The sequence below is a fragment of the Pholcus phalangioides genome, unplaced genomic scaffold (assembly GCF_987345545.1).
Source record: "Pholcus phalangioides strain wild (caught in Gottingen) unplaced genomic scaffold, Ppha-v1.0 ptg000039l_1, whole genome shotgun sequence".
NCBI classification, from domain to species: Eukaryota; Metazoa; Arthropoda; class Arachnida; order Araneae; family Pholcidae; genus Pholcus; species Pholcus phalangioides.
Window position 1 is genome coordinate 31,178,469 of NW_028301625.1, and position 14,759 is coordinate 31,193,227.

Below are 14,759 nucleotides of genomic sequence, written 5' to 3' on the forward strand. Positions count from 1 at the left end.
AATATTTCTCATATAATCCGGGCTCTAGTTACAGTCGAATCCCGTTATAACGATCTCCAAGAGACTTGAGAAATCTCTTCGTTATAACGAAATTTCGTCGCAAAGGAATTCGGCATCGTCGCCAGGTTTCGGCATTGTTTTTATGTAAACTTATATGGGGATCAGAAAAGTGTTTGCGAAAACGATTTTTTTTCTCGCTATAACGGTATTCGACTGTATTATAATCAATTTCTGTTAATTTCAATGCTATTAGAAGGCTAACTACAAATTCCTTTTTAAGAAATTCATTGCGATCCACCCTCTAACCCAGGGGTTCTCAAACTGTGAGCCGCGGCGCGCCTCCAATCTTTGTCAAGGGTGCAGCTGAGCGGTCTCCCTGACAAAGGTTTTTCGAAAATATTCTTTGGTAAACAGCTCTGGGGAGTCGGTAGAGCTCGCGGAGAAGCATTAAATAGGAAACGGGCGCCGCGGGTGGGAAAGTTTGAGAACCCCTGCTCTAAGCCAAACATGCAAGACCCATGTCCTACTGCCTTTAACATAATTTTGTAAAAATGAACTAAGTGGCATATTTACAGATCACCTTGAGTGACCCGTGGCACAGTTCCAAAACACTGGAGCGGTCCGTAGCACATTTAGAGATAATTTAAATGAGATGTGGCACAGTTTTAGGGCACCTGAGTGATGTAGAACTGCATTTGCGGGCCACTCAAGTTACCCGCGGCACATTCCCAGATTACTTAAGCGATTCGCGGCATAGTTACTGATCATTTGAGTGATGCGTGGTACAGTTCCAGAGCACTTAAGCAGCCGCACACATCACCAGATCACTTGAAGGATCCGTGGGATATTTATTAGTGATCACTAAAGAGTAGTGAGTAAGTCCTGTAAAGCAGTTTTTCTCAACCGCCGGGCCCTGACCTCATTCATACCGGGCTGCGAGTGATTAGCGTTTCATATTCCCCTTATTCATTTTTCGTTAGTCATGTATTTTTGACCAGTCCTTCGACGCACAAAAATGAAAGAAACCTTGCCGCGGGCTCGTAAAGGTTGAGAACCACTGCTGTAAAGGACTTATCAATAGGGAGAATGTCAGTTCAGGTGCCCACAAAGTAGCGAAAAGGCACACCGAGTAAGATGCCATTAAGAATATTTCATATTTTTATAAAGGGGGATTGATGACGTAAGCATCAAACTTCCTCCTTCCCCCGTCATCAAAAGTCGGCAAACCTGAAACCCTTTCCCCACCATCGATGCTGACGTAATACTTGAATGACCCCTTTGGTATAATTTATGGAAAGCAAACTTAAGGTATTTTTTTTTGTTTGTATACAGGGAGTTTCAACAATAGTATTCGAAAGGGATAAAAATATTTACTGTTCATTTTAAAATTCAAGCTTATAAAGTGTGAAAAAATTACCAGAAATTTTTTTCTGAAGTCTTTTGAAGCGGTGCCTTCGTGATGTTGGTAAGGAGGAAAAAATCACGAAGTGGGAGTTGAACCCAAAAAAATCAGATTATTAGGGCAAATGTAAAAATTTTGTTACGGCCCCAGACAAAAAATGGTCAATTTGTAAAATTTATGCGTTTCTCTATAAAACCGAAAGAAATGGAATTTTCAGTAACAATTGAATGAAAATTTCACTTAAAATTATGGATTGTTGCTGCTTTTCGAAGTCCTGAAATTTTTTGAGACTTCAGCTTGCAAATGGTAAAAATCAATAATTTCAATCATTGATATTTTAGTGAATTTTCATTCAGTTGCTACAGGTTGGTAATTAAGATCAATTTCTCCCATTAATACGATTAATTCCTTGTATTAATTTTTGGGAGAGTACCATCGCAGCAAAATTGTCTTTTTCGCCGATAAGTCTTTCATTTTTGTGAATTTTAAATTAAATCGTAAAATTCATATTTCTTTTGGACATTTTTCTGAAACCTCCCCTACATTTTTTTTTCACGCTATACTGTTATCTGTAACCATTAAAATTGTCTTTACGTTGTCGTAAGAGGCCATACGGGGTCGCTGTAATTGGTAAGTATATTTATAATGTTCTTTTATAGCTGTGAATTAGATGTCAGATATGAACGATGTAAAGTACCGATCCCCGATAGCTATGACGGTAATGAAATACCTATTTTTGTTATTGTGTTGCACTTCAGATTGTTTTATGGTAGATAGTTCGGACATCATAGACGAAAAATTGTAACACCCTTCGTCCATGTAGCGCACAATATTTTGCGAATAGAACTTCAAAAGATTAAGAAATCTTTATTATACGCCGATATCCGAGAAATAGAAGCATCATGATCTCAAAAGTAAGCAAACTAGTTTGTAAAAAAGTTGAGAGACACTTTTCAGAAACCAAATAATATGAAATTTCATAAAAATGATGGTATTCCTAAAATAGTGTTTTATATATATATATATACACTACGTGTAAAGTTACATATATATAATTTTTTTGCTTGTCTACGTTTCACATTTGATGATAAATAGTAATACCCGAGTCTAGCGTTTTTTCTGCAAGAGATGCACGCTCCTCGAATTTATTCAAATATTATCACAGGATTTTTTTCAGTGATGGTAGTAGCACTTATTACTGATATTCAAGTAAGAATGGTTTGGTTGATGAAAATACTATGTAGCTGAATTGCGTTGATTTTTTGAGAGGCTGCTTTCTGAGCTCGTGAAACTGAAAACTTGTATAACATCTGCCATTTTTACGTACCGGTCAGTTTCATGCCCGAGGTCCAACGCTAACCAGACGCAAAAATTCGTTTAATGTGATTTATTTACAATGTACCTGGTCTGCAACTCTCAATTCGTTGGGGTGAAAGTTATTTTCTTGCCTCAAACACAAATAGCTCATTTCTTTCGATGGACAAAGGTGTTATCTAAGCGTTGCATGATTAGTATTGGCACAGGTTTAGGGAATGCAGTTTGTTCTTCAAGGTCGCAGTCATAAGGCAAATTAAATTTTATGAAGCCGTAGAAGAGTACCATTAGTAGTACAGCCACAAAAGTAAGGAAAAATACTGACGTTTTTCTTGAATTTCGGAATCTCAATTTCCAATGGCCATATTTCCCAGCATTAGTCGGCATGACGTAAAAATCAAGGGACACCAGTTTTTTTAAACGTGGGAGTCTGGTGCACCCCGTTAAATGTGAAGTTCCATAATGATCCCAAGACAATAGTGTTGAACGATCATAGAATACATTCAGAAGACCGGTATCAAATACTGAATAAATAAGCGAATACAAAGTAATATCTTTCTGTTCGCGTATTTTCCCTGCAGCAAACGTGTTCGGCCCAGGAGTTTGATAACGATTCTGAAAATTGAGCATTTACTTGGTACTCTAATTCAAGTATCAACCTAATACTGAATGCATACACTGTATTTTCTGCAATTTTTCGGAAATTGATTGTGCCTTAAAACCAATATCATGCCTTTTGCTATGCGATTCTTCAACTTTCGCTCTGCTTATTTCAATTTGCACCCGTGATCAAGGAATACAAAAATACCTCGCAGTCTTTACTTATGTTATCATATAACTCATCTAATCGAAGCAAAAGAATATGCTTGTTTATATCCGAATTTTTTATAATCAAGATTTTTGGTGGTAAAAGTACAGTGTGAATTATTGCAGTTCGTAAAACGAAAATGATAGTAAAATCCAGAAAACAAGCAAGGGTCAAATCGGCCAATTCAATCGATTCTTACAGTCAAGGTATTTAAGAATTATCTGGAATCTGATTCGAATTTTCCAGCATGCCGGCTAGTGCGAGGGAATACGGTAGCTGTTATTTGTGTGTTTGTATGTAAAATTATACCCCGACTTCAGCGATTTTCATACCCCCGACTTGAGCAGTTATCGTTGCTTCCCCCATCGCTCAATTTTGGGGTGGGAGGGTATTGCTGTATGTATGTTACTGCCAAAGCTCGAAGTGCGGCCCCGAAGAGTTTTGGCCAAAGTCTGATTTGCAGAAATGATCCGGGCTTTGGCCGGCGAATTCGCGAAGTGGCTAATGTTCGATGTGCTGATGTAAGACGGTCCGGTTGACCCAAATCCATTTTTTTCATTGCTAGCGTGTGATACATAGCTATAGAGGGTGATTCAGAGAAGATGAGAAAAACTGAGAGGTGATAGTACACACCAATACAACAATTTTTATCAATGAAATGCAAACGTGCTAGCGCGTTTCCAAACGGCTGCTCCGCAAACGTTTAAACGGCATTTCTGTTGAAATTTATCGTGAGAAAAAGAACACCAAGCATGCAGATGTAACCTGGGAAAAAAGGAGAAACCGTATGCAAATCTGCGTCACAGTAAATAAAAGGCGCGGACGGCAGCCCTGGGAAGTTATTCTAGCGTGTAACCGTTCTAACAATTATAATGTACGGGATACTATATGGCGCACTTTAGTAATACTGAAAAACCGGACATGCAACTTTTCTGAATTACCCTGTATAATAGTAGCTGCATTGAATTAGCTCCATGTAACGAGAAAAAAAAAGAAATTGGAGCCAAAAAAAAACTATTTATACAGGGTGCATAGGTAACAGGGTTTATGAAATTTTGACGAACCGTTGATTCTAGTCATATTTCTAATTAGAAAAAGTATACAAATAACGTGTAGTACTCAGATATGTCATGTCGTTCGTTTCTCATGTTATTTGCATACTTTTTCTAATTGGAAGTATGCCTCTAGAATCAACGGTTCGCCAGTAAAATGCCATACTCCCTGTTATCTATGCACCCTGTATAATAATGAAGTTTTTTTCTGTCAAATTTAGAAAAAAAGTTACTGCATTTTGACTGCGATATGAGTTGCTATGGGTAACATGACATAGTGGACATAATTATTACGAAAAAATACGCCAAATGGCGATGAGCAAATAGTTATGACTTGCCCGTTAGGGCGTACATAACTCTGAAGGCCGATATTACGATAGGAATTTGGCATAGCTCTAAGTGTTCGTATATTTAAGACCCAAATGTTACACAACCATCCGCTGGTCATAATTACGCCACACAAACCCAAGATCCAATTATACCCCTTGACAAAATTTACATGCTCACGCAATTTTTTGCGTGCCCATATATGCCGATACAATCAGCACCAGATCTGAAGAGGGCAACTGCCCAGGGCGGCAGTTTTGGTGAGAAGAAAACAATTTCAAATTTGAAAATTTTATAAAAGTTTTGGGGTTCGGCAAAATTCCTAGTTCCGACCCTGCATAAGATACATCAAAAATTAAAAATTGCGATGATCCCGAATCATATCTTTTCTTTTCGGACTTTGGCCAAGGATCTTGAACTCTCCATTTCTGGAACTCACTGGCCAAAGCCCGAAATTCGGACATATGCCGGGTCAATTTACAACGAAATCTGCCGATTTCGAGAATTGGCAGTAACAATATACAAGTATTTTGCCATTTAACTCTTATTGGTTTTAGGTTTTGCTTTGTAGTCTCGCTAAATACAACATTGTATGATATTTATTCTCTGCTGGCGTAAAAATGATTCTCATAGTTAATTTGAAAGTATATGCCTTTCGTCTTCTGATCGTGCGCGTCTTTCTGTAGGGAATCGTTGGCAGCCTTTCCAGTGGAAAGTCAGCTCTGGTTCACAGGTATCTCACTGGCTCCTACATGCAAGATGAATCTCCAGAAGGTGAGTAATTTTCTTTATTTTCCGTGTCTGAAGTACGAAGGCTATGCATGGTAATTAGAATTGTTCATTGGTATTCTGATACAATTGTACTATATAATGTATCGTATGATTTTTTTCTCGAGGTTGTTCAAGTCAAGTAACTAACTATTTTACTAACCAATACCCTCTTCAAAATGTTAAATGGTAGTTTTGGGAAAAGAGAAGGGTTTTTTTTTGTGGAAAACGAAATAACTTTATTAAAAAAATACCTAACCTTTGTATGATTATTTTCACACCTTGCAAAATTTGGAGGAGTAAAATGAATTTTGATGCGTGAATCGCTGGACTGATCATATTTCCTCGAGAAAACTACGGGAAATTTAGTTAGCAAATGTATACGAGAAAATACTGGTAATCGCCCATTGTCACCAAATTATGACGAAATTGCCAATTATGGCACGAATCTAACCAATACTTTCTATAATAGTTGTTTCAAATCCTCAAGTTGAAAATATTTTCAGAAAAAGTTCGTTTGTGGTAATTTGAGAATTCCAAATATTTAGTTTCTCATTAATTGATTGAATTTTATTTCCATCAAACCCAATCCCCCCCCCCCCCCCCAAGTGAAGGAAAAATACTGCTATATGCACCAAAACATTTCCATATTTGTTTATATTTTCACTTTGTGCGCTCTGAATGTTTACTTCGTTACTCTGCAAAATATACGATAAAAAGACGGGGTTTTCTGTGAAATTCTTAGACCATGTTCACGTTTTATTAAAAAAAAATCAATGTTACTCTCCATTCATAAGATGTTAAATGAAATCTGTTGAATTAATTTAATTGTTCACAGCTACCTGTCCAATGTGAAAAGCAGCAGGCTTCTGACAAAAAAAAAAAAAAAAATTTCGATTAGCGTAATACTATGTATGGTTTATGTATATTGAACATTCTGCCTCACATGATATTTCAAAATGCTTCAACTCGCTTTTTATCAATGTAAAACATAAGAAAACCCAGTAATCTGGTAGCAACGCAATGCACCCGCCAAGTCGGGCGAAATAAGCACTAAGAACGGCCGTAATATCCTTTTCTGGAAGCAACTTGAGGTACTTTTGAGACTCCATAATGGAGTTATTCAGGTATCTGAAACTTCGCGTGTATAGAGCTTTCTATAAGCGTAATTGAATTTCTGAATTTCACATTTCTATCATCTGTAGTTCATGAGAAATTTGAATTCAAAGGTTCGTCATTTTGACACTCGCTCACCCATCATTAAAAATTCTCAGGCACTTCAGCAGCCCTAGAAACATGAAATTCGATATGAAGGTAGTGTGTTTGAGATACAACACAAGGAAAAATTGGAAAATGCGGAAAATCGCTCGCTCTCAGGATACGGTAAAATTCCTGATATTACCAATTGTCGCCAAAAACAATGCCAAATGATTGCGAAATTGCTCAAGATCGGCCAAGGACGGGAAATAAAGGGTATTGTATATTATACAGGGTGGTAGCTATCGACAGCCCAACAATTACACGTGATTCCTTGTGAAAAACTAATATAGAAAAGCATTTCTGTTTTTGAATCGGACGAATATTAAGTGAGTTATAAGGTTTTGAAACTTTGACTTGTAATTTTTCTAACGGTCAGTTATGTGCCAAACTCTGAACGAAAGTACATTTCCCCGCCAGCAGTGGGTTGTTATCACTTCTGGCGGAAATGAAATATTCAATCCCATTAAAAGAGAAGTTCTGTCTTTTTTTCTTCCTTTTTTTTCATGATTGGCGCTTTTTCTCTCCATGTAGTGTGATATTATAACTCTGTTATTACGTATAGCTTACGTTTTGGCTTCTTCCCCAATGTTGGCCAATTTATCACCAGATTTGTAAAGTGTTAGCCAAATTAGATCCGTTTGAAATGTTTTTAGCCAAATCAATCCTTTTTTCCCAAAATGTGTTAATTTGTTTACCTTCAATATCAAGTCAAATTTTTTGACGGAAGGTACATACAGTGCCTACGCGTTTACTGCACGATCGTTATTTTACGTTGTCGTTTTAATCAGATTACATGTTTATCAGTAAAATGGCAATATTTCTTTGGATTTTTTTTGAACTTTTATGGGAAACTGTTACGTTTAAAAGGCTTCAATGAAGGATGTAAAAATTATAGCTTGACGAATGTGTGACTGGTGGAAACTAAAATAATAACGATTCAATCGGGAACTTTTAATCAAACTTATGTTATGAATTGACCTATTCAAAATAGTTTTTCGTTTTGGATTCTTTCTATTGATTACACTACTCAATACCATGGGCGGAGATGCGTGGGGGGCATTGCCCCCCTAGCGTCAATCATGGAGCCAACTGATCTAATGTATATGAATTGGCATCATCATGCCCCCCCAAGCTTTTCATGTCTATCTCCGCCTATGCTCAGTACCTTTGTTCTAAAAAAACATTTTGTTCTAAAAAAAATTTCAGTGATTTTAGGGTGCTTTTGGGGCACTTTAACTCCGAATCTTACATTGGTTTTATCAGATCGGCTCTAGTTTTTGGGATGAAGTGAAAGTCAAATTTCAATGGTAATACCATAGGCCAAGTGCGTATCTATGGGGGGGGGGGGTGGTGATCGGTGTGATCAACCCTTCCCAAGCAAAACGCGATAATTCATGAAATTTTCGGAATTTCTATATATTGAATTTTTTTTTCAATCCGTTGAATATTATCTGTATAAACGTTTTCGATCAAATAACAAATTCAAGAAAACTTCGACTAAAAAATAGGAAAAACTAGAGTAATTTTTTTCAAAAAATTTGGGGCGGAGAAAGAACAGAAAAAATCGGGATAATTCCGGAAAATACGGGACAAAATGAAGGATTTACGGTCACCTTGTTCAAAGTGTATAACTCATTTTAATTATTTATTGTTATTATTTTCTAAAATCACCCCTCCCAACAACGAGCTCTGCAGGATTTGCTGACGCCACAAGCAACATACAAATCACATTGAAACTATGCGAAATGTAAATCATTAATAAACTTGATATCAATACATAAAGATCACTGATGTCTGGTAATGATGTGTTGAATAAAATAGGAAAGTAAATAGAAAGTTGAAAGAAAAATTTCCACGTAAAAATTAGTGGCTGCAGACTATACTGATATTATGCATATTATCTCAAAAACTAGAGCCTATTCGGCAAAACGAACACCTGTTTTGAAATCGGCAGCCCCAGTATACTCTTAAAACAATTAAAATTTCCTTTGGGAACATGAAAATCTTTTTTTTTTCGGCCTAAAATTTGGATATTTTAACGTACTCACAAATGTTTAGTTTTATGATAGTTATTAGAGCCAGTATATTATTAAAAAAATAATTTTGAAGAATAACTTCATCCCTCTCAAATTTTTAAGGGTAGTTCAACATACAATATTCTTGTATGCTGAATGCCACCAGAAATTATAACCAAAAAAAAAAAAAATAACATAGACGTTTTGTTCTTCAGAAAGTTCCGAGTCTAACACTTGTCTATAACCTCTGTAAAGCTGGCGTGAGATGCCAAGAACATATATTCTGATTGACTTGTAAAAAGAAGTTTTTTTCTCTTTCCTGGAAAGTGAGGAAAAAACTTGTTTTTATCTTTTTTTTTTTTCGTTTGCTGGATTTTTCTGTGTGGGGGTTAATATATTTTTAGCATTTCTAAAAAACGCAAAGTTATACGTTTGGTGTACAATTGGTGAATTTGGCAGGATTTTGAAGTGATGTCATCAATTTTTAAAGCGTTATAACTCATTAATTATGGGTCAGATAAAAAAAACTGAAAACACTTTTCCATATTAGTTTTTCACAAAAAATCACGTGTGTAATTGTGGGGCGGTCGGTAGTTATCACCCTGTATATAATCTGCACACGGGAGGGGGGGGGGATGTTGGTATAGTGCTGTGTCAAATATATAAATTTATTGTTATTTTCGGAAACAAATTTCATTTATTATCGCACTAATCAGGGCCGTCTTAAGAGCATAATAGTCATTAATACCTGTGCCTACTAGTTGATATATTTACTCATGTTACATGTAACACGACCTTATCATTGCGAAACCCATTTTCACTTCAGGTGCCCGGGTGAGCCATGCGTTAAGATGCCACTTGGCTATGATGTCATCAATCTATATTCCTAAAATCACACATTTTCCAAGGGGAAAACAGTCTAATTTTAATTTTGTTTCATGGACATGAATGAATCCAGAAAACATACGGGATTTTTTCCCATAAATTTTTTTGATGACATCTCTAGAGGGGATTAGAAGGGGAAAAAATGAAAACCAATCTGAATTCTGCCTGTACGTACAATATTTGTTATTTACGACAAAAATATGAAATTTGTTTCGCAGTTATAATATAATTTATATATTATACATATCTTTTTGTCCATGATTTTAGTCAATACTACCTTATTCAACTGAGCTGCTATAAAAAACTGGACATTTTCAAAAATACGGTTAGAATAGAAAAATTACTATAGTGTCCCTTATAAAATAAGGATCATGTGGCAAGGCTGTTGCGAAGGGGTGGAACGGAGAATCTGGTTCCCCGCAAGAAATGTGATAAAATGGCCGAAATTTATGGAAAACCATAGTAAATTATATTGTTCAACTACTTTAGTTCTTCCCCTCTCCAAACACTAGTTGCCCCCTCTGAAATATATTTCTAGTTACGGCCCTGTTATGCGGTCACCCTAGTAACAAAGGTCTTTCAACGTATGGGTATTTGAGTTTACGTGCTGTAACAATGTGCGAAATGTAATTTTGAAAAAAGAAGTACACCCGTACAGATCGTACGGATCTCTTGAGAATACGTGAGGATCACGTTATTATTTTTAGAAAAAAAACATGATGTACAAAAAAGTACGCAACATAAAAATAGAGGACTATGGAACTTACAAAAAAAAAAAGTGAAATCCCATCAAAAAATATTTCATGTAAAATACGTGGCCAAGTCTCGAGATTCTTTATTCGTATAAAGTTGTGATATCTGATGTAGAACCGAGCCTAATGCTGTTATTAATTGTGACACTTTGATTCTCACAAATCAAACCTAGGCTACACACCTTTTAGGTGAAAAACATTTTGGGACTTTTATTATTCATGCTCATTAATCATATGCCATCAAATAATGTGAATATGGAATGAATATAATAAGAATACACACGTGTTTATTTACATAAATGAGATGCCGTAAAAATTTTAAACTGTAATTGCTAGACTGCATGACAATTTGTAACTGGGATCGGTTTCATTCAACAATTTTATTGTGCTTATCAATTGTGTTGCAGAATTATAATCAAAAGCTGGGATGCAATATGTAAATCTTCCAAAACTTCTGCATTGGAACTAGAAAAATAAAATCTCATCTCAGAATTGTTAGTGTTACTTTATTCATTTAAGGGGTGTCAGGAATGGTGTAAATCGGGTTAATTTGTTTTTCAAAATAAGAAAGAATTAGTGTGAAAGTGAAGAAAAAACACTGAACGCGATTTTCTTCAAATTGCAGTTATTGAGCTGATCCGTTAAGATAAAAAAAAATACTGCACCAAAATTTCGTATGAATATTTGTACGACGTGTTAGTAAAATGAACGTTAAACTTCGATGTCTGATTTCTTGGAATTTTGTGAATTTTCAAAGTTTAAAAAATATCAAAAATCTAAATTCAACATTTTTTAAAAAATACTTTTCATTAGTTAATTTCCAGGGTACGTAAATATCACGATATTTTCGATAAAATGGTCAACCTGTTTTTGTTTATTTTAAATGTTTTAAGAATATAAATTTAAAAGAACATTTTACTTACCATGAACACTTCCCTTTGCTGTTTATTAATAAATAAATATATTTTAAATCTCATCTTTTACTCTCTCATCTCGCATCCGATATTTTCATATGTATATCTGATATTTTTGATATATAAAAGATATATATAAAAGATTGGTTTGATATTTTTGTGTATGTAAATTTGTATTTGAGAGTGGTTTGATATATTTTCGTTTCACAAGGGTTTGATATTTTCAGTTCAAATATCAAGTTATTGTCAACTGCAAATATCAGACCATTCTCAAATGAAAATATGAAACCGTTCTCAAATAGAAAATATCAATGCATTTTTTCCCCTCGATCAAAAAATCAAACCATTTCAGGCTGAATAGATCTATTTTTGAACAAATCTATTTATTTACTAATAAACTAATTTATGATTGAAAAAATGCAAAGAATTCGAGTGGTAACTATATTTATTTAGGTTTGATTTGGGCAATATCGCTTCCTGAGTGTATTCAACAATACCATGCGTATAAAACAACTGCCAATCTCTAATCTTACGTTCTCTAATACGTTTTTTAAATTTATTGCTATATATGTGTCGGCGTTAGTTCGAACTCGATAGTCGTGGCAATAGGAATATTATTTTCAAAGTTACGGAGCCCAATAAGCATGGAATATGATGAAGAAATCGGTTCAAGTGAAAATGAGTTCGATTTTTCGTTGATGAAGAACGAAATTACGTCTATGCATAGAATACTTATTTACCGAAACGACGACCCAGTTCATATTCCGAAGAATTTCCAACCGATAGGTCACCGCCGGGGTAAAAAGAGTATGATAGGGGCAGGAAGAGTCAAGGTGTGAAAAATCAAAGTATCGTATCGAAAAATACACGCGTACAGTTAAAAGCAAGGGCTGCTGGGAAGAAATGTATATTGCTTACAAAATTGGGTATGCATGAAATTATACCTGGCACCACTGGAAAGGGGGGAAAAGTGCGTGACATACTGTACAAAAAAAATATATGAAAAAACAATCCACTTACAAACTATATGAGCACGCAAACAGCCAGGGGAAGTGCTACGCACTCCCCAGTTCATCAGAATAATAGAGTGTGTGGGGTGTGAATGCAATGGTCGCATGATGCACAGTTACAGGACCGAATACATGTACGCGAAGCGGCTCAAAATTACACAAAGAAGAAAAGTGAGAAACGGGTTTGTTAACTATGTGAATACATCGAGAATATTTTGAAGGAGTTTTGGAGAAAAATACAATATCTTTGAATGTGATAGGACCAAAGTATCGAAAAATACAAATACAGTTTAAAACAAGGGCGGGAGAAAAGAATTGTATGCTTGCAAAATTGGCTATACATGAAATTACACCCGACACTACTGATTAGTGTAAAAATACATGACGCACTGAAAAAAAAATGCGGAATGGATACAAAAATGTAGTGACTAGGAGAAGAGTATACATGGTAGTCCGTTGCATTCCAAGTATCATACAATACACAATTTTTACGTTAAAATAAATAGTAAAAAAAACAATGCAGTTATATATATACAAATTATTTGTAAAGCGCAAACGGCTTGGGGAAAGCGTTACGCACTTCCTAGTCCGTGAGTAATTATAGAGGAAAAAAGAAAGTCACTCATGTGGTCGCAGGATACATAGTTACAAGCACAGAGTAATAATACTATAGAGTGCGCGCGAGGGGTTACAATGTGAAGCAAAGATCCGGAGTCACGTGACTCCGGTCGAAAGGCTGGTCAGGGAATCTCGCTGGCAATGCTTTCCTTATGGCTGTTCGTATGACGATCTCCAAGTGCTGTCTTATTTTTCATTAGAATGGTCACCACGTGTGCAGCTTTCGGATGTTCGGAACGGTTTAGGAAAGGAGGAACATTATCCTTTCACAAAGGAATACTTTTTTGCTTATTCCCCTTCTTATAAATTAAAAATTGGAATATTAAATTGACGATGCAATGGATTTCTGACGTAATCTCAGTTTTTAACGACTCCATTTTGGATTTAATTCAATTAAAGTTCCAAGTTTTGGTAAAATTCAAATGTCATGAATCATTATTAAATGTTTTAATAGAATTTTTGGCAATAAATGATTGAAATTGTGAGTTTTATGAAGTTTTAACTGAAATATACGTCTCCGCAAGATTTGGCGAGATAGTTCATTCGAGTTTTGCTCAACTTGGAAGAAAATATGCTTTTCAGAAGGAGAAATTTATGAAAAATATTCTATTTAAATAGAATGTGAGGAAAACTCCCCCCCCCCCTCTAGACAATTGCAGTTTTGCATAAAAATGCATAACAACCTCTAAAAATAATGGTATTTTTACCCCTCTTCGTAACGGTTATGTTTGCATATGCTGATAAATACAGCAAAAGCCAACATGAACTAAGCCGATGAAAAAAAATCTCTATCTTCGCATTTATTATTAATTTAATTTTTATGGCGAAATATTTGTAGTGCACGCATCTCATACGGACAGAACTAAGTTGTTGAAATTAAGTGATATTTCAGCGTGGATTTTTTCCATATTCATCAAACTTACTAACTTCATTTTGAGAATTATTCGATTCATTCGTAAAAAGTGATAAATGCTACGAAATTCATCAAACTTACTAAAAATATTGGTAATTATGCATATATTTACCAACTATTATGCATAATTTCTGAAGATAACGCGCACTACGGATTTATCAAATTTACAGTAACATAAACATTATATATTTGTTGTATTGCCGCTGTGGTGGTCGAGTGGTTATAGTGCCGGACTCGTGATGCGAGGATCCGGGTTCGAACCCCACAGTGGTGGTCGGCTGAAGTTGGTTTTCTGTGGTTCCCAACTTCAAGGCGCAAATGCGAGCCGATCTCCCCGTTAAAAAGTCTCGCCACAGAGAGCAACAGTCCTACAACGGTAAATCATTCAACCATAACACTTCACTCATAGTTAGAAAAACTGGGGGCAGATGACAGCACTACACATAACAAGCATTACACAGAAACAAACTTTACGTCAGGTTGCACTACACGTACACGCACATTCCCGCATGTTCCGGTTCGTTGGGGGGTTCCGCGGGGGGGGGGGTTGCATGTGTGCTGTAGCAGTAGTAGGTAGGGCCTCCAAAAAATGGCTCGGGGATCCATGATGTTCTTAAGTCAGCCACCTCGTTGGGCAATTTGCCTGTTGTGGCGTTGTATTTGTATTTGTATACAATATTTTGTTTCCTGTGTGTGTATAGATATTTAGAAAGCTATTAAA

The 14,759-nt window shown here is 35.8% G+C and overlaps 1 protein-coding gene across 2 annotated transcripts in view; it reads left to right on the top strand.

The window, feature by feature from the left end:
* Positions 1–14,759, top strand: part of CenG1A (Centaurin gamma 1A) — a 248,044-nt gene that overhangs the window by 129,197 nt on the left and 104,088 nt on the right. For both annotated transcript variants that reach the window (XM_089253933.1, XM_089253934.1), the window contains exon 3: positions 5,590–5,677. In XM_089253933.1, coding sequence (XP_089110059.1) covers positions 5,590–5,677 — 88 coding nt within the window. The remainder of the gene's footprint in view (positions 1–5,589; positions 5,678–14,759) is intronic.